Source organism: Muntiacus reevesi, chromosome 1 (genome assembly GCF_963930625.1).
Source record: "Muntiacus reevesi chromosome 1, mMunRee1.1, whole genome shotgun sequence".
NCBI lineage: Eukaryota > Metazoa > Chordata > Mammalia > Artiodactyla > Cervidae > Muntiacus > Muntiacus reevesi.
Genome location: NC_089249.1, coordinates 40,024,674 through 40,051,368, shown reverse-complemented (window position 1 = coordinate 40,051,368; position 26,695 = coordinate 40,024,674). Strand labels below are relative to the sequence as shown.

Sequence of the window (26,695 nt, the reverse complement as noted above, 5' to 3'; positions counted from 1 at the left end):
AGCCACACCTTAGGGATAGAGTGCTTCTAAAGAGAATGTATAATTTTTTGTTTCTGGGCCTTAAAGATCTAATAGGAAGTGTCAGTCATTTCATACAGACTCCCTCCTAGTTTCTCCAAGGACTGTTCACAGTATATTATTGAGAGAGTTGTTACTGCCATTAATAGTGACCTGGCTAATCACATGTCTTCTCCAGTAGAATAACTTTAGAATGTGTATTCCAGTATTTAAAGGATGATAAAAAAAACTTTGTAGAGAACTGTGATAAGTATTTGAAAATACCACAGTCAGGTCTTTGATCTGAATTTGTGAACCCTTGAAAAGAACTTGGTAGTTTATTGCATTTACGATTGTACTTCTTTGGGTTTCCCTCCCCAACCCCTTCGTTTTCCCTTTCTTTCATTTATTTATTTTTTTTAAATTCTGGAAGCTCTAGGCTCAGTTAAATATTTTAATGTGGCAGACAGCCAGATTTCCAATAGTCCTGAACTCAGCATGTTGCTGTTGCTTAGCAACTACTTGTGAAGTCTTGTGGATATAACTGAATTATAAGTAGGGTTATGGGCAGAAGTGCAATTGAAATTGAGATTGCTAAGAAAAGCATACTCTTTTCTTCGCCCTCCCGTTTGAATTTGAGTTATTCTTTATGCAGAGTCAGTTTTCAGAAATCTGGCTCATAAAAACTGGGTGTACTAACTCTATCAGGAAGACAGTAAGGGCTCTGTAGAGGTCTTGTTTGTAATTACACATTTGAAAGCCTGTTTTTATTATTAGGATTAAATAGTCTATACCAGAGAGGTAGTAGTTAATGGAAAATAGAGTTCTCCTAATTTTCATGGTTATTCATGTAGAAAGGTTTCTACAGATTGTATTACTGCCTATATTTCTTTTCCACATTTATGTTAAAATTTACATGTGTAACAAATTTTTGGTTATATTTCTGTAAAAGTTTTTAATCACATTGTTTCTTTAGTGTCTTAAAAACTGTCCTGTAATAGTGACCATTTAGGCATTTGATAAATACACAAGTACTCCAAGCTATCTTTGCCATTTCTCAGTAGAGCAGTGGGTTTTCAAGTGGAATTTATTAAAATTTTATTTAAGGGTCAAAATTTAAGGATCCTCTCAGTCCTTTGTTTTCCATTTATTCCAGATGGAAAACTTTAGATCTAAAGGTCTTCAATGGTTTGCCCAAGCCAGCTGTCTCCAATCTGTGTTTTTTTCCTGCATTATTGTCTTCTACTGATGCAGATCTAAAGCTTTTTTTTTTTGCACTCATATTTCATCAGTTTATACAAAGTTTAATTGTAGTCTGTAATTTAAAGTAAAAACATAAATTGAATTCAGTAGCAAGCACAACTAATCTGAGCCGATTTAGATGAGAATAGACAAACGTGAGATCTCAGTAATACTTCTGGTCATCAGTCAATATATTTATAGAATGGGTGGAAAACATTGACTTCCTTGGTCTAATGGTTAGTAGGAGAGAGATTAAGAGAGTTTCCAAAGTATAATGTTTTGGTGAGATTTGCAGATTTTTTTTAGGTTCTGAAAGAAAACAAAGTGATAATCCTTAGTTTTGGGGAAGGAACTGTGTTTTCTTAAAATATATCACAAGCTTTTTGTAGTAGCTTCTGATAGCCCAACTTGTGAAACTAAGCTTTTTAGGAACATTTGCCTAACACAAGTAGATTATATTCTCATGCATTGTTTGCCAGGGAAGTTCCAGAGTGGGCATATAATTTTTCTTTTTTTTGCTCCCTGGAAGAGTGCTGGTCCATTCTGAGTTTATGCCCAAGAGAGATCTTGTTATCAAAAGCACAAGTTTTTTCTTAAATTCTAACAGAAGAAAAACATAGATTTGCAAATAAAATCAATTAAAAAAGTTGCAGTAAACATAATTTTAGTTAAATCTATTCAGTGATAATATACTAGCAAATATTGCTTTGCTACAGAAGAGAAAAATTATAGGTACAAAGAAGAATTTGAGTTTCCTCTTTGAAATGAAAGATTAGGCTTCTTTTTTTAATTTAGTTATGTTTATTGTTAGAGTTAAACTTCTGTACACATAGGCTATGGCCACAGAATATCTGGTTCTCAGATGACAGTTTGAATTCCTGTGGGTTGTAGGAGGGGAGGGTCTAGAGATGGGTAAGAGTATAGAAAGATGGAGGAGGGTGACATTTCTTGCGTGTATCTAAACTTCTCTAGAACATTTACTTGCTGTACTAATTTTTAACACTAAGGTGCCATTGATAGTTCAGACCTCCCAAAATTCCAATTGGTGTGTGATAAAATGTTTACTTTGAATAATATTCTGCAAATTTCATGCTTTTTCTGTTCTCTTGAAATATAAAACTGGTGTCAGTAAAACAAAAACATATAATAACTGCTTTAAATAATTTTAAGAAAATATGAAGTGCTGAGATATATATTTAAAGTGATAATTTGACTTACATATCTGGAATTGTAAAATACTTTTTCCCCACTTGTTGGGCCTTGTTATCAAATTTTGACCCATTTGTTACATTCTTCCCCCCTAATTATAACTCGTAGGTTAATTCATATCTTTTCTTTTGATGAGGATCATAGTTTGTTCAGGTAAGTAAACAAGATGAATTTACATTTAAGATTTAAATTGCCTTAAAGGTGTGGATACAGTTCTAGGTTAGATCTGAATATCCAAGTCACATGTGAATACAACATTAAGAAAAATAAGTAAAACAATAGCTAAGTTACCTTTCATTCAGACCACTGCCTAAAATAATAATATTTATGTTTTTAAAGGCTTGGTTAATTTTAAAATCTAGCTATCTTAAAAGGATATGCTGCCAATGGATTGCTTTTCTGATGTATTTTCATCCTTAACTGGAGCTCTTTTTGTTACTTAAAACTATTCTGCATTTTTATGTCTTAAACACACTGTTTATAAGCTTTATTAAAAGTAAGTCTTTTACATGTAATTTTCATAATGAAGTTTTTAGACTTTCCTAATATCAAATACTTCCTAATATCAAATGGCTTCCCTGGTGGCTCAGACGGTAAAGCATCTGTGTGCAGTGCTGGAGACCCGGGTTTGATCCCTGGGTTGGGAAGATCCCCTGGAGAAGGAAATGGCAACCCACTCCAGTACTCTTGCCTGGAAAATTCCATGGACTGAGGAGCCTGGTAGGTTACAGTCCATGGGGTCGCAAAGAGTTGGACACGACTGAGCGACTTCACTTTCACTTTTAACTTTCAATATCAAATACATGAATTGCTTTTTTGACCAAAAAAAACCATTTTAAAGTTAATTTACCACTTCATTAAAACATAATGGAGGGTTTGAGATATTTAAAACATGAACTTTGATAAGCCACGTTTGTTTTAATATGATTTGATTATAACCAACCTTTCATTTCAACAGCTATAATTTAAATTCTTGAAATTAAAAAAAGATTTTTTCCCATTTTACCTTTTCTTTTTATTGTCCTTTTATTTAGTTATTTTTAATTTTGGTCATTCTTCAGTAGCCCATGAGCTTCATAGTTAATTACATTAGACTTCACATTGCTTGGCATCTTTATGATTCTCCAGAGTAAATGTGTTATATACATACAAGCATGCATACTAAGCATAATTGGGGCTTCCCTGGTGGCTCAGATGGTAAAGAATCTGCCTGCAATGTAGGAGACCCAGGTTTGATCCCTAAGTCAGGAAGATCCCTTGGAGAAGGAAATAGCAACCCACTCCAGTATTCTTGTCTGAAGAATTCCATGGACAGAGGAACCTGGTGGGCTACAGTTCATGGGGGTCGCAAAGAGTTGGACACCATTGAGCGACTAATACTGAGAGAGACTGAAGCATAATTAGGTTGGAAAGTTAGAATGTTGACAAGCATTCTTTTATTTGGGTGACAGAACCGTGTTGTCAACTTTAATATTATCCCACATTAGACAAAACTGAAAAAACCAAACATAGCAGTATTGTAAAGATTAAATATTTATATGTTTAACTTTTGCTTGACATGAATAACAGGATTGTTTGTTTTCCTCAGGAATTGTTTTAGTTTGAGAAAACAGTTATTGAATGTTGACTGTGTGGAAAGCACTATATGTTGGAACAAGTTTGTGTCAAAAATAAATAAGGCCTAATCCCCACCTGGTTAGAGATCTGCTTTGATTAATATTTAATCTTTGTATTTTTAATACACAGTAAAATCTTTTACCCTTAAGTGAGATTCTCAAATGATTGCAGGGGAAAGGTGTTAGAAAAAAAATGCAGCGCTATTCAGATTTTGACAGATTTTAGAAGTTTAGAGATGTAAGAACTATGATTAAACTGTTAACTTTTTCTCCTGAAAAAAGAACACTTAAATATATATGTACATACATACATAAGTACATACATATATATGTACATACATACATACATACATATATAAGTAAAATGGTATGGACAATGGCATGTAACTTGAAATTGGTCCATTAATTTAGCTTAGAATTCATTTTTCTTTAATTGCCACTTAGTAAGAAAAAGTTCCAAGTTAATATTCTAGATGATGAAATGCAAGGTACATCATTTTCCCCAGGAAAATAAAGTGTTTTTGCTGGTGGTTTTCCTCATATATATTCACATCTATTCTGGGATTCATACTAGCATATTGTTTCTATTTTTAGGCTGTTGCCAGGCAGATTAAAAATTTCTCCTTTTAGGATTGCCCACTTTCTAGTTTTCTGATTGGTTACATGAACCTGCTTTCTTTAGCCAACCACAGTGACTATGCAAATTGTATTTCAGTTTCTGTTGCAGTGAGAGAACTGATAAGATGGCTGCAGGGGTTTTCCTCTGGGGTACGTTTATTATTCTAAAGAGGATTTCCATCATTATGTAATAATAAGCAAAAGTAGATTTTTTTCAAAATGGCATTTTATTTTTTGAAATGTGAAATCAACTAATTAAACAAGTTTTATAAGCCTTGAGAAATGCCTCTTGTGTGTCAGATTAGGTTAATTTTAATGGAGTTCTGTATTGAACCTTGTTAGAGGCAGCATTTTCTGTCAGTGGGTATATGTTACTTTTTGTTAGTAAATGAACATCCTGACTTCTCAAAGGAAGGTTGACTTCTTTGTAAACCTGCTGTATGTGAACATGCCAACATGTTAGTGTGTAATTCTGTCAGAGATATTCTAGATTACTACCTTTGCTTTATAAAATAATTTCATTGTTTCGCTTAAGAATCATTTTATTTTAGTTATATGTATATAGCCCATCATTCTTTTAGTCGATGTTCACTAAGTGTATATTATATTCCAGATACTGTGTAGCTTATTAATATTATTCCTGGATATTTACTTTATTTTTTATTCTTTTGTTAAATGACCTGTGAAGTACGTCATAGTGATATCAGCATATTTTGTTTTTGTTTTTGTTTTTTTTTTATCAGCATATTTTTAAGATGTTTTCTAACAGCAAAACTTGGGCATTTAAAATGTATTAATCTTATACCAAATACATGATGAGATGTGCCAAAGTATTTCATAAAATATACTTAAATGTAGGTATTATAGTCCATTTATAATAATTATTTATTTTGAAAATTGAAGTATAGTTGACTTATGGTTTTACATTAGTTTCAGGTATAAAATGTGATTCAATATTATTATAGGTTACATACCATATAGAGTTATTACAATTTTACTGACTGTATTCTCTGTGCTGTGACATTCCTTCCCTGTGACTTATTTATTTTATAACTGGTAGTTTGTACCTCCTGATCCCCTTCACCTGTTTCACTCATTCCCCACATTACCTCCCCTAATAATTATTTCTGGAAAGATACATGTAACGTACTGTTAAATACAGTGGCAAGACACTTCATACTGAATAAAGATAGCACTGATAAACTGTAACAAAGCATTATGTAACTCCAGAAAGTTCAGTAAATAAACCTTGTTTATAAGCAAGTTTATCATTAATTACATGTAAGGCCTCTTGGTTATAGTGCCCGTTTACAGTAAAAGAGAATGCTCCTGTTTCACTTAAGACTCCCTAGTCCTTTTGGAAAAGGCAGTTGATTGCATTTCCTGTGCATAGGATACTTGATTCATATATGTACCTGGAGTGTTCATTTGCACCATGCTCAGTACTGTTTTCTTGTTGGTAAAATTTCTTTTGTTCTTTTATCTTATATGAGTATCTCATGCTCATTATTACATCCTGTGAGATAAACATACTATAGAATTATGTCCCATTTAGGACAGGCGGAAAAAAGTAATTGGCTTATCTGAGAGGAACACATGGAGAACAAGGTTGCTGTTTTTTTCTACATATTGCCTTTTATAGAAGTATACTAGCGTAAATACAGGTATACTTGTTGACCTAGAAGTGTTAATTCCCTAAAGTGGGAACCAATAGTTAGTTCTTTTTGTTTTTGTTCCTTTGTCTGTGTTGAAAGCGTGACCCAGTAAAAGTCATAGGTTGAAAACAAATGAAAAAGTATTCAACTCTAGTTTTGCTGTTTAAAAAAAAAAAATCACAGGCTTATTGAGATGTAATTCACATGCCATACAATCCACATGATTAAAATATACAACTCATTGGTTTTTAAAATACTCACACAGTGTGTAACCATCACTATAATTAATTTTAGAACATTTTTTTTATTACATTATAAAGAAATCTTATATCCGTCAGGAGCCATTCCTCATTTCTTCCCCAACCCCCAGTCCTAGCCAGCTACTTATTGCTTTCTGTCTTTATAGATTTGCATGTTCTGGACATTTCATATAAATGAAGTTAGTCAATATGTGGCCTTTTGTGATGGGCTTCTGAAACTAATGTAAAACCTCAGTTTTCAAGGTTTATTCATGAAGTAACATTTATCAGTACTTCATTCCTTTTTATAGCCAGATAATATTTCATTTTAATGGATATACCACATTTTATTTATCAGTTGCTGGACATCTGTTTTTATGGCTATTATGAATAGACACTTTTAGGAGGTTATGAGAAGTGCTTCTATGAGTATTTGTGTACAAGTGTTTGCATGGATGTGATTTTATTTCTTGTGGATATGTATACCTAGGAGTAGAATTGCTAGACTTTTATAGCAGCACTGTTGAAGAAGTGCCAGCCTCTTTTCCAAAGCACCTGCTCCACTTTACAGTCCCATCAGCTGTATGAGGATTCCAATTACTCTCCATCTTTTGCTAACACTTGTTATTTTCTGCTTTGGTTATAACCATTGTGTTGTGTGTGAAGTGTTAATTATGCTTTTGGTCTTCATTTCTCTAGTGACTAATGATGTTGAGCATCTTTATGTTTGTTGCTTATTGGCTTATCTTTGGAGAAATATCTATTCAAGTCTTTTGCTCATTTTTAAATTGGGTTGTTATTGAGTCATAGCAGTTTTTGTATATTCTAATAGAATAGATATAAGTCTCTAGTTCTATTGTTATTTGCTTGGATAACTTAATGAAAAGTTACTTTTAAAAAGATACTTCGATGTTTAAGAGCTTCTTGGTAATATTGTTGGAGCTAATGTGTGAACCAGTCTGTAGGCTGATGAAATTGAGGGTGTACAGTCAGAGCTCATTCACTGTGTGAATAGGCCTTAGCAATTATATTAAATGACTTTTCCATTTTCAAAGAGAAGAAAATAGTGGCAAATACAGTATTTATGGCTTATTGTTTTGAACAGTAGAAGACCTCCATGGTTGCAAAATTTTAAAGGATGAAATGCATAAGAAGTGTACATATGCAAAGAAAGCAATTTCATGCTGAATCAAGTGTCTTTTTACTTTACTAAGTTAATTATTATCCATGTAGTGAATGATAGTGGCATAGCTATTGATGTAAAGTTGAACTTGTATAACTTGTCACTTAAATGGGAAAAAATATGCCTTGGTATAGGGTTATCTTTGAGTTAAGGAGTTGGGATGTGGAAGGAGTAGCATGCTCTCTGATAACGTTATACAGAAGGCTTTGTTTTTAATTTCTTATCTGGATGATGGGTATACATATGTTCATTATATTAGAATTTATATCTTGCTGCATGTTCTCTGTATTTAATAATGAAAAATTAATTATAAAAGAACATCAGTATTGCTAGACTTTAGTAAAATAATTCAAAATTTAAGCTAGAATCAAACCTAGCAAGCATCTAGTCTCACCTCCTCAGTTTTACTGTTGAGTGACATGAAATCAGGAGAGAGTGGGTGATTTATCCTGTGACAACTATTATGCCAATGTTGGAACACAGAGTAGATTTGGTTTTGTTAGTTTAGAAATCTTTGTTTTGCCAAGCTTTTATAATTATGTATTTTTGAGATGTGGTAGATTATATGTGCATGCATGCTCAGTTGTGTCTGACTCTTTGCAACCCCATGTACTGTAGCCTGCCAGGCTCCTCTCTCTATGGAATTTTCCAGGCAAGAATACTGGAGTGGATTGCCATTTCCTACTCCAATGGGTAAATTATATAGTTCACTGTTATTCTGGTAAGATTACATATCCCTGCGTTTTGCCATGTGACATGAATTGTTTCCCCATGAGAGCTTTTTTCTCTCTACCCTCTTAACTTGGGTTTAGCCAATGGGCTATGAGTGAAAGTGGCGTCTACTGTGTCTAAGAAAAAGCTTTAAAATCCATTGTATATTGTATGGTTCTGTCATTGTGGGCTTTTTTTTCTCGGTCATTATGGGCTTTTCTCTATGCCACAAGACCTGGAATTGTGGGGGCTGGGGAAGCATTTGCTGCTTCTTCAGCTGATGACCTAGAATGAAGATTGTTAGTTATTAGCCAGTAAAAAAGCATTTTTTTTCTTACTGCTTTATTACCTAGTGAAAGCTGACTGACACAGAAAGTAAGCTCTCGATCCTTTCTCCTTAGATTGAGTCGATAAGAAAAGTAAGCGCTATTTCCTATCATTTGAAGGATTTACCTCTTTCAACTTGCCCTCCTAAATCATTCTGGGTGTTTTATTTCATTCAAGTAAAGGGTGACAAATTTTGGACAAGTGGTTCTTAAATTCTTGAGGAAATAAAATACATAGCAGTCTGTAATTTTACTCATGCTGCCTGGGTGCTGGTGGAGTTTGATGAGTCGACAGATAAGCTAGTGGGCCCTGATGGATAACTGGCTAATTTTCTGAGGGGTTGTAATTTAATAAGTGTGTTCTATAATTGAGTTTGTTGGATCAGGTCAATTAATGTGACTTTGCATGTATGACAGAATGATCCCCGAAATACACTGGAAGAAGTGATTTTAAGGTATCTTGTGTTTGCATTTTTTCATGTAGACAACTATAGTATTCTTCAAAATATATCAGTGAATGCAACAGATTAGACTGTAGTGACTGTTCTGGTTTGATGTGCTTATTAATCAATATTGATTTGCTCTTGCTTTGTCCACGGGATTGTTGGTAAAGCAAACTTCTGTTTCCTTTGTTGCTGATTAGTTTTAAACATTTGGTTAAGGGATATCCCATTATATGTTTTGATATCTCAGCTGATATCATGAGGTTGCTGAGAGGCAGAGGGGTTATTTGTTGCATCAAATATTATGAGCGCTCGAAACCATACCGAACTCGTGAGTATTACTAGATCAGGAACGGATTTCCAGCAGTTAATGTTTCCTTTTTTTTTTTTTTTTTTAAAGGTAGTAGTGTTTTTCTGCAATTGAGGGAAGAACCATAGTATAGTAGAATTGAGGAATTGTGAACTGTAAGGGATTCTGGATTCTCAAGTAAAATATTGCCAGTGCTTTGTGAGTGACTTCAAGAGAAGTTTGGAAACAAGATGAAAATCCTTGTGGAAGTTTTAATAGGAGTAGTGATTATGTTTTACTACAGTTTTAGAAAAATAGTTATGGACAAAGTTGACAAGATACCTAGTATTTAAGATAAAAGTTTAGAAACTGTATTAAATCTGCGCAGATAAATAACAAGAGGATGAATCATTTCACTTGCAGTTTCACCAGTCTTCACTAATGAGCAGTAAACACTATGCAGATTATTAACATTTACTGTGCAGCAGAGTGATTATTCTTTATGATTTTATTTCCAGGAGTATTGCAGAATTCTCAAGTAAAATTCAGAAGTGCAGAGTAAAATCACACAGTTCTCGATTGAGAATGGAATTCTTAGCACAGTAACTGAGTTGCATTTCTACAGAGGCTAGGAATCCTCAGCATAAAGTCATCATTTAAGAGTAAGCCATCATTAGTCAAGCCTACTGACTAATGTTTATTTAATCTATTTAACATAAACTCAAATCTGAATAAAAATTATTTTTAGCATCCCATTATTCAGAATAATGTTATAGTACTACCAGTTAAAAGCATGAATTTAATTTAGAGTACCTGTGTCAAAGATAGAAATGTCAAGTCCACTTAAATGGCTTTGCTTAGCATTTTGCAAGTTTTTGCTAAAATTTTATTTTTAAATATACTTCATCACATATCCATACTTTTAATTAATATAGTGTTTGTGTATGTGTCTGTGCCCTTTGACCCAACAGTTTTGGTACTTCCTGTTGTTTTGTTAGTTAAAGCAGTTCTTGGAAAGCAGTAGTATAGATCCTTGTTTATTTAATCAGGAAAACCCTGCTATGGACTTGTTATTGAAATAAGAATCTGGGGCTATGTTACAAATATGTATCAATTTCATCGTTCACCTTTAATTTTGCACGTTTGGATTCTTGGTAGAGCACTTGCCCTCATCTGCTTCCCTTGTTGCCGGGCAAGGTTTGTGATGCTGATGTCTGATTGGTCTAGGCAGCTATGGCTTTAAGCCAATCAAACAGTGAATTTCAGTTCTCTCACAAGACTAAAGCATTCAAGCAGCTGCTGATTTATTTTTCCTATGGTGAGATTATATAAACTAAAAGTATGGCTGCAGCAAGCTCCCTCTTGGGTATGTTTGAAAAATTACAAGGTTCATCTGTAATTGAAAGAGAAAAAGTGAAGTTTATTTTAAAAACTTGCTACTAAAAATCTCATAGGTTTGAGATTTTGAGGAAAAATATTCTGATGACAGATTTCCTAATTGTATTTTATAATTTTATATTTAAAGGACTAGAATGATATCATATAGAAAAAATTTCCCTTCAGTTTACATGAATATTTATTATGTAGTATATATATTTGCTTTATTTCTTCAAAAGGGGAGAGCTCATAACCTTTTTATAACCTGCTGCCAAAGGCAGTTAAGGTGAAAAGAATATAGTAATTGTACTTATAACACTTAATACAGGTTATCAAGAATCACATTTTAATTTCATTAAATGAATCAAACTAAGTCAGTTCAGTGCAGTAGACAACAAAACATTTTATAATGCTATCCATAGTTAACCTTTGGGTCCAGAATACAATTAACTTTTGGAATTGGAAATCTATCTATAGGGATAGATGGGTATGAAAATAATGTTGTTAGTTATTTGGATTTAAGATTTTGCTGGATTTTTAGTATGTTTTATATACGTTAAAGACTATGGAATTTTAAAAAGAAATTTACAGTTGAATTTTGCAGATTCTAACCCATTGTGTAGAGACGTATGTTCTTGTTATGTATTGTCCATATTTGACTCATTCCCCAGGTAGGGCATGGATTTATATTTCTGGAAACATTCTTTAAATGAAGATAAATATTTATATCTTTTATCCTATTTTATTTATGTGGTATATTTTGTGCATATTATAGGTTTAGAATTTTATGCAATTATGTTCTAGATTACTTTTATCAGACAAAGAACCTCACTGAAGTGTTGCGAATCCAGGTTTTAACTATGTTTTTCTGACCTTATTGTCTGTCTCCTGTTGCTGGGCAGGAATCAGAATGCTGGCTGCTGATTGGCTGAGTTTGTGAGCAGCTCTTGAACAGCCACTTAAATTCTTAAGCTTTTTGAGCAGGCAGATTGTAGGCTAAGACATTACAGCTTTTGGTAATACTTCTCTTTGTTGTTTCATAGCTATAATCTCTTTGCTAGAAAGAAGAGTGTGAAAGGAATGGGTGGAGGGGGATGAAGCAGAGAAGAAAATAATGGTTTCACTGAAGAAGAGGCTTATTGGGCTTTCCTTAAAAATAATTTACCCAAAATTTGAAAAAAAAAAAAAAATTCCAAGCCATAGAGACTTATTTGCAGGTAACACACCCTTCTTGGTTATTTAAATATAAATTCCTTTAGTAAAGGTGAAATTCTTGTTAATACTGTAGAAAAAGATTTTTTTTTTTAAAGTGGTGATATTTCCCCACAGTTCTTGAATCTGAACATTAAAGTAAGGACTTAAAACATTTTTTCTTACTATCTTCCTTATGAAAAATGTTTTGAGGAGAAATAGTTCATTACATTTTACACATTTACTTCTAGATATGTCAGACACTTTCTGCTGTAAAATATAAGTGCTTTTCCTATGAAAATAAATTACAATCCTGTGAGAGCTTCATGACTGTAGTGTTGCTGCCTAAAAATGTAGTATTTCTTTTGTAGTATAGTTTTGTGAACGATATGTCAGTTCCGGATGACGATATTTAAAGTGATCTTTAGAAATGTTTTGTTCCAGTCATATAGTAATGGTGACTTGTTTGCAGGTAACACACCCTTCTCTCCTGTGTCTGTCTTAAATATACATTATTTATGCAAAATAGATTTTCAAAAACTTACTGCTGATTGGTTTGCATAGATATGGCTGAACTAGTTTGAACTGGTTGTTCATGCTACTTCCTTCTTGCTTTGTTATTCATTATATTTACTTAGAACCCTTAAAAGATCTTGTAAATGGCTGTAGTGTGCGCCCTTGTGGGTACAGATGGTAGTTATTCTGTAATTGTTTGTATAGTCTTTTATTTTACTGTATTGATGGCAATTTTGTTGATAAAACCAGCTTGCTTTGATAACATTTATTTTTATTAAATGTTACTTGGTGGCAGTTAACATTGAATATGACTGTGTGCATGGTAGACTTTCTAATTCATATACAAACTACCAAAAATATTTAAGAGAAACTTGTTTCAGATTCTGTATGCCTGAAAACATCCTGAATATACATAGACAATTAAAATAACATTTGTTGAGTGCTAACTGCTTTCCAAACACTTAATGTATAGAATCTCATAATCATTACTGCAACCTCTGTCAGGTACTGATATTCCCTTCTTAAGGTGGCTGATATTAAACATTGAAATGCTAGGTAACTTGCCCTGTGTCACATAGTAAGTACATGGGAGAGTTAGAAATCAAGCACATGTTTGTGTTGGCAGAATTCATGTTCTTACTGGAATTACTAAAAATTATGAAAACAGCTTTTAAAAAAAGAGGAATGTTTGTTTTTAATGCATCTGGCAACAGCAACCAGTTATGTATATAACGGCTGAGAAATGTGGCTGTTACAATGTCAAAATCCAGAAGAATTGCAGTTCAGTATTTGAAAATATTTAAAGGGTAACCACACTCCTAGTACTATAAATTTAATCATTTTTATGCTTGGAGTCAGCAAGGAAAATGTCTACAAAACTTGCATTGTATCTTCTTTGCAGAACATTTTTCAATAAGTGTTTAAATAAGAGTTTAAAATGGATTGTAGGTGGGAAAAATTTTGAAGTTTCAATTGTAGCTGCATTTAATAGTCCTTAAAAATAGTGCTGTGATAATTTTGCTTTGACGTTTCTTCTCATTTTAAGGTAATTTTTGTAAATAGTTTTACTCAGCTCTGTATCTTAAAAACCCAGGAAGACTAAGACCTATAAGTAGTTGACTTACAGTAAGAATATGAATGCAGATTTTATACTGCAATCTAAAAGTACTGTGACAAAATGGGTGGTTCTCAAGCTTTATTGGCCTCCAGCAAATAGGCTGGGCCATAGTTTTGTGCCTTCCAGCTAGAGGAATGATGGAGTATCAGGAACATACCTGTAACTGAAAAGTTGGGTTTATTGTTTGTTGCAGTGAGAGAGAATGCTCCCCACAGGGGAAACTGAGACATATCAGTGGGAGGATATTAGAAAAAACCTGGTAAAGGGTTTATTTGTAGTACAGGTTGGGTTTTGTGGGGGGAGTTTGAGGCAGGAGAACCTTACTCTGGATTAGGTACTATCAGAAAGGTGGGGAGGGAGCAATTCTGTGCTCAATAACTATCTCAGTAACTGTTATCTGTAAGGAAGACAAACTACAGTGAGGATAAAACTACAAGTGATTTAAAAAAAAAAAGTGTAACCATCACTTATTTAGTCAGAGGGGGAGATATTTAGTAATTTATAGGTTGCTGGGTTGCAGAGTGGCCTTGTCTAATTTAAATGCTGAGTTTGTTATGTCCAACATGGCTTAGCTGTAAGCATCAGGTCAATTTTTAATAACATTGAGCTTTGAACCTTAAATTCCTAGATTTCAGAACTGCTTTTTTTCCTTTTCCAAGCAAGTATATCCTAGCATCATTCATACTGGTAATGGTGATATTAAAGCAATATTCATGATTCCTGTGTATCTTAGTCCTTAAAAGAATGTTTGTTTTATTCCACTGCAGAGTGGCATCATTGTCTTTCTCTAGGACCAAATCTGAACTGGCCAGATGTTAACACAGAAACATTGATAGAGAACATCCTTATCTTAGTTCTGATCTTATTTTACCATTAAGTATGATATTTGCAATTTTCTTTTGTAGATAACCTGTATTAGATTTTAGTTGTTTACTTTTATTAGATTTCTGAGTGCTTAATTATGACTCAGTTTTGAATTTTGTAGAATGAATATTCTGTGTTGAGATGATCTTTTGTTTATTTTTACCTCCTATTCTGTTTATGTGGTAAATCACATTGCTTGAAAAAAAATTTTTTTTTCTTAAATAACAGAAATGTATTGTCTTACATTTCTGGCAGTTAGAAGTCTGTAATTAAGGTGTTGAGGGGGCCATGCCCTCACTGGTGAAGCTAAGGAAGGATCTGTTCCATATTTCTCTCCTAGCTATGGCTTGTGACTGACTAACTCCAGTTACCACACAGTGTTCTCATGTGTATGTGTCTGTGTCCAAATTTTTCCCTTTTAATAAATGCACTCACCATATGGAATTAGGACCACCCTGATGACCTTATTTTAACTTTATTGTCTCTGCAAAGACCCCTATTCAAATAAGGTTACAATTTGAGAAATTATGTCTTAGGGTGCTAATTTATTTTTTTCAAGGGGACATCTTCGTTAGGCCTAAAATCTGCAATGCTTAGTGACTTACTTGTAAATCTACACTGCTTGATTTTTTTATTAATGAAATCAACTCTCTATATATGTATTTTAAATAGCTTATTCATATAGTTGTGTGTTACTACCTTTTAAAGAAATATACTTTTCAATAACTCACAGATGAAAGAAGAAATCACAGTGGAAATTAGAAGATATTTTAATAGAACAGTGAAAAATATGACACATTAAAATGTGAGATGCAGCTAAAGCAGTTCTTAGAGGGAAATTTATAGCTTTACATGAATACATTATAAAAAAGAGGAAAGATTAAATTTAATGCTTAATATTTAGCATATTGTGGAACTGCCAGACTATTTTTCCAAAGCAGCTGTACCATTTTACAATCCCATTGCCATTGTATGAGAGTTTCAATTTGCTCACATTCTTACCAACACCTATTATTTCTTTTGATAATAGCCATCCTGGTGTGTATGAGGTATTACCTCATTTTGGTTTTGATTTGCATCTCTCTGATGACTAAATGATGTGAAGCATCTGTTTATGTTCAAGTATCTGTTTATGTTCAAAATTGTCTTTTTTGTATCTTTTAGAGAAATGTTTGTTCAAGTCTGTTGCCCATTTTTAAGTTGTTTTTTTGTTGTTATTTTTCAATTGCAAAAGTATTTTACATTTTTCAGATGTAAATCTCTTACCGGATATATTATTTGCAAATATATGATTTGCAAATACAGTTGACCCTTGAAAAATGTCGGGACTAGGGATGGTGAACCCCTGTACAGTTGAAAATCCTTGTGTAACTTTATAGTTAGCCCTTTGTACCTGCAGATTCAACCAACCGCGGGTCAGGCAGTAGTGTAGTATGTATTTATCAAAAAAAAATTCCAAGTTTAAGAGGACCCCTAAAGTTCAAACTACATTTGTGCAAGGGTCAACTGTATTTTCTTCTATTGTGAGTGGTCCTTTCACTTTCTAGATAGTAATCTGTTATTAATATGTTAACAGTTATTTAGATATTTCTGGTTGCAAATGTAATATTTCTTTATGTTCCTTAATTCTCCTTTCTTTTTTCCCCTATCTCTATACCTCTCCCCATTCCTCTACTGCTTTCATTCTCTTCTTTTTCCTATGGCAACTACTTTTTTATTTCGTGTACTTTTTTAACACTCTCTCCTCCTTACTCTATGAATCCATTAGCTTACTGAGAATGAAAACTAGGAATTAGTCACTTTCCCCCTAACATGCCTAGTAATTGATCTCTTATGAACTGTACCTATTGTCAATTTTATGTTATATAAATTCAATAAATATAAAAATTAATACACAGCTTTATGTATGTTATGCTTTAAGTTAGCATAAATAATTATGCTTTCTATAAATATTTTAAAATTATATAGAGTGGTGCTTGCTTCTAAGATCAATTTGTAATAAGTCTATAATTAGGTGGCTTTGGTTTCAAGTGTTAAACTCTTTTTCTTTCTTTTTCTTTCTTTTTTTTAAAGATTCAAAATGGATAGTATAGAAGAACCTCAAAGAAAAGTCTTTAAGGCTCGAAAAACAATGAGAGTGAGTGATCGTCAGCAACTGGAAGCAGTGTACAAGGTCAAGGAAGAGCTGTTGAAAACTGATGTCAAGCTGTTAAATGGCAACCATGAAAATGGAGATTTGGACCCAACCTCACCTTTGGAAAATATGGACTGTCTTAATGACAAGGAAGAGGTGAATGGCATTGAGGATCTTTGTTTTGATTCTGAAAAAAGTAAAGCAGAATGGAAAGAAACACCCTGTACCTTAAATGTTCATGTAAAAAGCAAGCAGGATGATGACTTAAAGTGTGAACCTTTGTCTGCAAATAATATAAGTCCAGATCTAGCCTCTAAACTGGCTACTGAACCATCTTCTGGTGATTCAGCTTCTGATCTGGCTACTGGAGGTCTGGAGTCTGGAGATTCTGTCTCTGGAGACCTGGCCTCTGAAGCATTAACCTCTGGTGATCCTGCTTCTGACCCTATCTCTGGCGATCTTGCCTCTGGCGGAATAGTCTCCAGTGAACTGGTCTCCAGTGAGCCAGTTTCTAATGAACTGGTCTCCAGTGAACCAGTCCCTGGTGAGTCGGTCTCCACTGAACCAGTCTCCAGTGATTCAGCGTGTGATGATCCGGCTTCTGGTGATCTTGCCTCTGAATCACTGGCCCCTGGTGATCCAGGCTCTGGTGATCTGACTTCTAGTGATCCAGCTTTTGGTGATTCAGCCTCTGGTAATCCAGCCTCTGGTGAACCAACTTCTGATGAACCAACTTCTGAGACAGCCTTTGACCCCACCTTTGACCCAAGTTCGGTACCAGCCTGTGAACCAGTTCCTGAAACTGATGGTACACAGCCCAGTAGCAATAAAGGTGATGATTTTCTTCAACAAAATAGAGACAATGAAAAGTTAGATCAAATTTTCTCATTTGATGAGAAAAATAAAGCTGATAGTAATAGTGATGGCGATGCAGAAGCTCTCGAAACAGATGATACAATTATTTGTTCAGATCTGTCTCCTGAAAAGAAGTTAGAAGAAGATGCAATCACAGAATCTGCTCTTGGAGAGGAGGCTATATCTAGCAGTGTGGAGATTGACCAAAGTGAAAAGAATGAAGAAGAAAATTCTGCAGACCTTATAGAAACCATTAGTGAAGATGTTATAAAAGATGACAAAAATGAGAATATCCTAGAAAATACAGATTCTATGGAGACGGATGAAATCATTCCTATTTTGGAAAAGCTTGCACCTGCTGAAGATGAACTCACTTGCTTTTCTAAAGCTTCTCTCCTTCCAATTGATGAGTCAAGTCCAGATTTGGAAGAAAAGATGGAAGGTTCCTTTGGTTCACCGTCTAAACAAGAAAGTAGTGAGAGCTTGCCGAAAGAAGCCTTTTTGGTCCTCTCTGATGAAGAGGATATTTCAGGTGAAAAGGATGAGTCTGAAGTTACATCACAAAATGAGACATGCTCTCCAGGTTAGCATATTATTTAAATTTTAAAGATTTTTATTAACTTTAACAAACTGCTTAGTAAAACATTCTCATAAAGTTTTAAGTTTCTTTTAGTTACGGAGGAAGTAGAGAATGATGGTGACTAGAATACTCTCTTAACTTGACAGGTTCTTAATTTGACAGAATTCAGAATTAACAAAGATGCACTCTGAGAGCAGCATTGTGTCAAGTGCTGAGAAGGGAGATAAAAAAATGTAGAAAATATTACACTTGCCTGTAAGGAGCTTGTAGACTGGGAATAGACAAGATGGACCAATATAACACTGTGATGTAACAATTTCCAGTACATAATTAATCAAAATTCTAAAAGTTGTTCTTGCTGTCACTTACCAACCGAATAACTTTGAATCTATTATAAAGGCCTGCTGTTTAATTTATTTTCTTCAAGTGTAACAAATTCCATTTTAGTTTTCCAATTGAAATCTGATTCTTTTAATATTCTTTGTCCAGGGAATGATACCATCATTGCTGGAATTCAGAAACCTGGAGGCCTAATTATATGTTTGATATAGACTATCCATTTGCTTCCTAAGCATTCTAGATTCTACCTAATGTTTGACTCATTTTCTAAACGATCTCTTAATAACTTAAATCTCTATTATTTGATTATGTTCCTCTCTTTGGTTAGATTCCCTATTACTTTAAGAATTATTTCAGACTCCTTATATAAAAACTGTATAAACTTCATGATTTGGTCAATGCTTGTCTTTCCCATCTCTTTTATTATTGCTAGAGAAAAAGGGAGAATGAGAAAATCCTACCTTGCTTTCATGGTGAAACTCAAGCATCATTCCCATATGAAACTTTCTCAGTTACTTTCAGACTGGCATGAGTGCCTTTATGTTTCCATTGTGTCACATTCTCTTACCCTTAGCACCCTGTGAGTGGAGTGACCTTGTAACAAGAAACACAGCATTTGGTTTTAGTTTGTTTGAAGAAAATAAAAAGGCAAAACACAGGATTCCCCCAACCCACTCCAATATATCATACCTACATTTCTTTTGGAGATAGAAACTTTTCCCTTATTAAAGATGACTTCATTTCCAAAGAGCATTCATTCATTTATTAAACCTGTATATATAGAAAGGCCAGTTTCTTCTTGGCTTGGGGATTTAAAGGTAAAATTTATTACTTGCCCTGAGGATTCTGACAAGAATTAAACCACAGGCCATTAAATACAAGGTTGTGAATACAGTAATAATGTTAAATTGGTAGGCTAGGAGTTTAGAGGAGAGCAACTTTATGAGATATAGATGTTTCAGGGAAGCACTTTCCTTTCACTATTTGTGTAACATAGAGTTTTAATGAAGATAATCCCTCTTAATTGCAACTCCATCCTACTTACTCAGGTGAAAGGTCTTGGAATGATACTTTTTTTGTCTGGTTCACGTTCCATATCCAGTCTGTCAGGAAATCCTGTTGTTGCTACCTGCAGAGTAGATCTAGAATGTTGTCTCTTCTCGTCATCTTCACTGCTATCACTTCTGCTCTGAGCCATCATAATCAGGCCAGAATAGTGCTTGGGTCACAGTTAGTGCTCAGTAAATGTTTGTGGAATTAAGTAAGTAATTAATAATATAAGAAATATAAGAATATTTTAAGTAATGTAAAAAAAGTGTGTCATGGAGGACCTTGCTTATAATGCTGAAGCGTACTAGTACTGGGGAACCATTGAATGAGTTCAAGGAGGGGAGAATAACATGATCAAATTTACATTTTGGAAAGATAATAAGTAACAGTGTTTAGGGTGAACTTCACTCATTTCTCAGTAAGTATAGAGAGAGTAGTATTAAAAATATCTTTTGGTAGTGAATATAAGAAAGTTAGAGCAAATTGAAGTTTTAATGGGTTTATACGTTTTACTTTTATTCCAGAATCTAGGATATTGGAGACCATCCCTCCCACACAGTGCTGTTAAATGCAGCAAGATGAATATTAAGCTACCCCTATTGCATACTTTGAAAATTCAGAGTTGGGTTTATTTTTGGTTACTTACTTTTAGACTTTTATTTGGTTGTATGCTGTTAACAGAGTAAGTTTAGTAATCGATTAATTTCTTAGCTGGTAACTGAACTTTTATTTTCTGTCCCCGGTTCCAAAGGAAATTTTGTTATTGTAGATTAAAGTATAGCTTCTTAACTGTTCTTTGTTCTTTTTATGTGGTGGTAGAATCTGTTTCATGTCATATTTGTTGCTGTTCATCTGTCGAAGTATTACTTTCTTTAGATTCTTTATTCTTGACTAATTTTTAGTGTTTTCAGAACACAGAATTGTAAATCTGGCTTTTCCCACTAAGTACTAATGCTTATGTGCTGTACTAGTAGGAAAACATAGAACTCTTACTATTTCAGACACTTCTTCAGCAAATTTGTTTTAAATGTAGCAGTTATGATGTGTATTAGCATCAATAAAAGATAATGAATGATATCAAAACAAATAGAAAAGCTATTTCAGGTTTACAAAGATAGGAAAACCTAACAAATGATTGCAGCTTCTCCTGCTGTGTAACAACTGATACTAAATGTTTAAAATCACAGTCTGTGTAAAAAGGCTAGGAGAAGAAAGGTTTCTCTCTGGGAACATTGCAGCAACACCAGAGGAGGTACACACATTAGTTATATCTTTCATGTATTTTCCATACTGTGCTCTCCTCTAGCTACTGTTTGTCTTTCCTGCCTTTCAGTGCCACTCCTTAAGTTACGTTAACAAAGCTAGCACAGTTTCATCTCTTCCTGTTTACTCTCTAACTTAATTGAATTGTGATTTCCACGTTGTCAGCCTCCTACCTAATTGTTCTTAGTGGAGTGACACTGATGCTCCTGTTGTTAAATCCAGGGGCATCCTTTTTTTTAAAATTTTTATTTTTTTTATTATTATTTTTTCCATTTATTTTTATTCATTGGAGGCTAATTACTTTACAATATTGTAGTGGTTTTTTGCCATACATTGACATGAATCAGCCATGGATTTACATGTGTTCCCCATCCCGATCCCCCCTTTCGCCTCCCTCCCCATCCCATCCCTCTGGGTCTTCCCAGTGCACCAGCCCTGAGCACTTATCTCATGCATCCAGCCTGGGCTGGTGATCTGTTTCACCTTTGATAGTATACTTGTTTCAATGCTTATTTTATTCTCATACTTAAATGATCTCTTAATAACAATCCCTCCCTCTTGAGGTTCTCCTTAGTTTTCAAGCTACTGCATTCTTAGATTTTTCCTCCATTTTTGCCATTGTCATTCTGTTTCTTATGGAGAAATGAAAGGGAGAGCTCTTCTGACTACTTGGCTTTTTAAAATTCTTTAAACATTGTTATTTCTTAGTATTTTTGAGGAGAATAATCTGTTTTAGAGTAAATAAGATTTTATACTAAGTTCTGACATAATTTCCTTCCAGATATTACTTCAAATTTTAAAAATATCTGATTGATTTGTTTTTCCCTTTTCATTGAATCCTTAAGATAAATTCAGTTCAGTTTAGTCAGTCAGTCATGTCTGACTCTTTGCAACCCCATGGACTGTAGCACGCCAGGCTTCCCTGTCCATCATCAACTCCCGGAGCTTACTCAAACTCAGGTCCATTGAGTCGGTGATGCCATCCACCATCTCATCTTCATTTAATTTATTTATAAATTAATCTTATCCTAATTTATTTATGAGATAAATTAAGTGATCATAAATGCTAATCAGGATAATTGCATGGGAATAGAATTTAAGGTTTCTGTCTAATTTTGCTTTAGGGAAAGTGATAGAATTGCCATGGTTTAGACAATTAAAATTATTGGTAATTTGTTTTCACTGTTTACTGTGTTCAGCTAAAATTCTTTATTATCTCAGCCCATTAATATTCAACTGTCTTACCTATTTGGATTTTCTTTATGGAACCTTGTATTCCTATACATTGGTGTGGAAGTTGCAGATTTTTCTATTAAGAAGTTGAGGAAGATCAAAGATAAATTTTGGAAAGGGAAATGTGAGAGGAAGATCAGCTTCAGATGGCTGTTGTTGCCCATGTTAGATATATATCTGGATTTTAGGGCAGAGGCTTGGACTGTCTAGGAATAATTAGGAGTAGATAGATTACCATACATAGCTGGAGTAGGAAATGGCAACCCACTTCAGTATTCTTGATTGGAAAATTCTATGGACAGAGGAGCATGGCGGACTGCACTTCCTGGGGTCTCAGAGATTTGGACATGACTAAGCATGCACGCATAGATAATGTTTATTTGGCCGTATAGACATTAGCTGATGTCGAGTGAGAGCTGAAATCATCTCAGAGTGAGTATAAGTGCGTGAGAGGAGGTCCAAGAACTGAGCTGTTTGTAGTCCAGTGATTAGAGATTGATGAGATGAGGAAGAACCAGCAAAGAGTACCAAGAAAGAGCTTCAGCTAGAAAGAAAATTAGGAGATTTTGTTGTCTTAGTAAGTCAAGTAAAGAATGTTCTGAGAAGGAAGGAATAACTAGCTCTATTTATGTATCAAATGCTGCTGTTCAGTTAAGGTGGAAGAGAGTATTTAATGACCTGGGGATCATTTGTCACGTTGACAAGGGGCAGTGGAGTTGAAAGCCTATTTGAAGTTGACTTTCAGAGAGAATGGTAGAATTGAAGATAATAAAATGTAACTTTGCCCCCCAGTTTTGCTTTAAAAGGGAGCACAAAAACTTACTGTGGAAGATATATTGTTTGGAAATTTGTATTAGTTAAATAAAGTCTTTAAAAATGTTCTGGAAAAGACATATTACCAGTAATGGCACATTTTTCTGACATTTAATATGTCTTCTGAGGTTGACATTTACATTGGCTATTTATGTTCCTAGTATCTATAAATTGCTTGTTTCTCTTCTTTACCCATTTTGTGTGTGTGTGTGTGTGTGTGTGTGTATTATATTGTCTTTAGTTAGTCTGTAGGAACTTTTTGTTTGAAGTGTTTCTCATAGTCATTAATCTAAGGCGGGGAATTGGCAGACTATGACTGATAAGCCCTAACTGTTTTGGCCAATAAAGTTCTGTTGGAACATAGCCACATCTATTTGTTTATGTACTACATATTTTTTATCAGTAGTTCCCATCATAAGTACAGAATCGAGCAGTTGTGTCAGAGACCATAGAGCCCACAGGATTGAAAATACTTATGTTTTGGCCATTTACAGAAAATGTTTGTCAACCTTGACCCAGGGCAGTGTATTTGTCCATATTTTTTTGGAATAAAGTTCTATTCCATGTAATTCTGAAAATGGGGGACTAACCCCTGATGTAAATTCTGTCTTCTTATCCTCTACAACACAGTTTTTCTACCTTAATTTAATGGAATTATATTAAAGATAACTGTCATTAGAAACATTTGTCTCAGCTCTTTCCCAAAGTTTTTAGGATTACCAAAATTACGAGGTTTGGTACCTGCTGTTAGGGATTTACTGCCTCATCTGGTTGAAAGAAAAGAATACCACAGATAGAACTGCATAGGAAAGCATGCCAATACATGAGGCTGTATTCAAGATGGGGAGGAATTACAGCAGAAACTGTGGATGAGGACAGCTTCTACAAAAAAAAAAAAAAAAAAAAAAAAACAGTCTTAAGCTAAGTATTTGGATAAGATTTAGGAATCCCAGAAACTACTCTAAGTTATATATAAATCTGTCTGTGTACATAGGCTTTTGATTATTATTCTGAGTTGATGAAAGTTCACTTAGATTCTGTATAGGCTTTGTGAACAACAACAACAACAATTAAAGAAAGATAGGGCCTTACTCCTTTCTGTAGATTCTGTTAATACCATTTTTGTAATCCCAAGTTCTTTATTAAGTCAAACTCGAGCCTAAATTTTAATTCTCTTTGTTCTTTATTAAGTTCTTCATTAAGTAAAACTCGAGCCTAAATTTTAATTCTCTTTGTCTATTTTTAGTTCTTAAGTCAAACTCGAACCTAAATTTTAATTCTCTGTCTATTTTTAAGTCCTAATAAGTGTTTTAAGTATGAGAATACAGTCACATCTTCTGAACATATCTGGAAAATGGAATTGGATGATAAGAGGAGTTTTTTGAATAAAATGAAGGAATCACAAGCTCAGCCTGATATCTCTCTCAGAAGAGAGGGAGAGGAACATACACATAAGAGAGGCAGACCAAACCAGGCCAGTTTGCTCGACTCTTTTCTGATTGAATGACGTTACAAGGCTAATTTTGTCCTTTGGTGGTATGATGGTTTGCTGAATAAAGACTAGGTAAATCTTAATCTTAAGCAACCAAGTTACTCTGGAAACTTGGAAACTATGGGAGTCACCACCCTTAGTATTAAAGATAGGAAAACTTGGAAAAGTAAATATAGTAAATGCTTTGTAATGAGTGTGCAGTCTACAAGGGAGCAAAACAAACTTTCATTTCATTGAACTGAGGTTGAGGGATGAGATCTTAAAAACATTTCTCATGAGCATAGGGTGGTAAATGGGAAGTTAATTTTCTAATACTCATTTATTTTAAAGTTTAAAAATAGTCTCAGTAATCTTTATATGTACTGTGTTAACATTCTTGTTCTGTTTTACTACTGTCACGTTTTACAGAGTTATTGTTTTAATATCTTAGTGTGAAAAATATTGTAATAGGTTCATCAGTGATCCTCGTCTTTGCCTGTTTTCACCTAAAAATTCTTTTTTTTCTTTTTAACCTCAGCTTCTACTTAGTATTCTTTTTTTTTTTTTTATCTACTTAGTATTCTTGCCTGGAGAATTCCATGGACAAAGGAGCCTGGTGGGCTATAGTCCATGGGGTCACAAAGAGTCGGACACGACTGAGTGACTAACACACACATGCTACTCAGGGCTGTTGAAACTAAAATCCTGGTATTTGAAGCAGAAATGCCTTATCAGAGTCTTTACATAGTGCTATATACACATGGTTGCTTATTTAATTTTGGTTGCAGTATATGATAAAATATGTCATGTTTTATTGAAGCTAAAGGATATAAGGGAGGAAAATAGAATCCAAATATATTAGTGATTTGTTCTTCTCCCCTTAATGATTAAGTTAGTTGAGGAGCTATAAATTGATTGACCAAAGACCATATCTGGTGCCTCTGGAATTTTCTTTGTTATAACAATGCAATTGTATAGATATCTTTATAAATATTTTTTGATCACATCCTTTAATCGTTAGCTTTTATATGCCTGTTGTGAAAATTACTTGTGCTGCATTGCTTCAGTCATGTTCTATTCTTTGTGAAGCCAACCAGGCTCCTCTGTCCATGGGATTCTCCAGGCAAGAATACTGGAGTGGGCTGCCATGCCCTCCTCCAGGGGATCTTCCTGACCCAGGGATTGAACCTGCATGTCTTACTCTCCTGCATTGGCAGGCGAGTTCTTTACCACTAGTACCACCTGGGAAGCCCGAAAATTCCTTAACCTTTCTGAATGTTACTGTCCTTATCTACATGATGGCAAAAATACTGTTTATGCTAAGTCACTTCAGTCGTGTCTGACTCTGTATGACCCCATAGATGGCAGCCTACCAGGCTCCCCCATCCCTGGGATTCTCCAGGCAAGAACACTGGAGTGGGTTGCCATTTCCTTCTCTAATGCATGAACGTGAAAAGTGAAAGTGAAGTCGCTCAGTCGTGTCCGACTCTTAGCGACCCCATGGACTGCAGGATTATTTGGAAGATAAGAAGTAATGTATGTTAAGCACCTAGCTAAGTTAGTTGTTGGCATTGGTATTGAAGTAGCTATTACTTTTTGGTAAAACTTCTTTTATCCTTAGGATAGATTTTGCCTATCCATAACCATTAAAATAATGATTCAACCTATCTGGTCAAAAATATTAGGTGTTTTGAGTTTGTCAGTAAATTGTAATTTTTTTTGTATTTTTTTGTAATTAGTCACAACTAATGTTTTAGTTTTAATAACTGAATATAAAGGAGTCTGAATGCACTATAGTAGTTGTTTTCACATCTATTGATGACAGTAAATTATTAAGGTATTTTGTTTTAAAATCGATATTTTTTTTTCATATTAAGAGTTTATTATGAACTTGCAAGAACTTTTAAAGCTAGACTTGGTCATTGATTTCCACCAGTTCATGCTCCTTTTTTTATTCCCAATATTTTACATTTTGAGACTGATTTCATGAAATATTAGCTGGATAATTACACCAAAAATGTAAATTATTATGAACTGTTGACAAATTATAATGGAAAAAATTTTCCTTTTCTATTTTTGTTATGGAAGAAGTAGAAAGCAATGAAAAGGACAGCAAACCTGAGGAGGAAGAGCAAGTAATACGTGAAGATGAAAGACCTTCTGAGAAAAGTAAGCATGTATAAGCAAACCTGAAATTGTTTTAAAAATTGTTTCTGCTTTTAAGGCTGTAGAAAATACTCTTTTGTCCATGAAATGATTATAAAATTTTTCAGTTTAAGTAAGCCACAGTAAAATAATTTTCTTGATGGTTAACTATCTTTGAAGGTGTTAATTATTTCATGTGCTTTATTGTTTTGTTTATTC

The 26,695-nt window shown here is 34.0% G+C and overlaps 1 protein-coding gene across 6 annotated transcripts in view; it reads left to right on the top strand.

Moving 5' to 3' along the window:
• Positions 1 to 26,695, top strand: part of ATF7IP (activating transcription factor 7 interacting protein) — a 109,997-nt gene that overhangs the window by 34,520 nt on the left and 48,782 nt on the right. For 5 of the 6 annotated variants that reach the window (XM_065940973.1, XM_065940991.1, XM_065940997.1 and 2 more), the window contains exons 2-3: positions 16,667 to 18,165; positions 26,420 to 26,500. In XM_065940973.1, the coding sequence (XP_065797045.1) occupies positions 16,674 to 18,165; positions 26,420 to 26,500 (1,573 nt within the window). In that variant the 5' untranslated portion in view covers positions 16,667 to 16,673. The remainder of the gene's footprint in view (positions 1 to 16,666; positions 18,166 to 26,419; positions 26,501 to 26,695) is intronic. The other variant, XM_065940968.1, reaches the window with a different exon arrangement.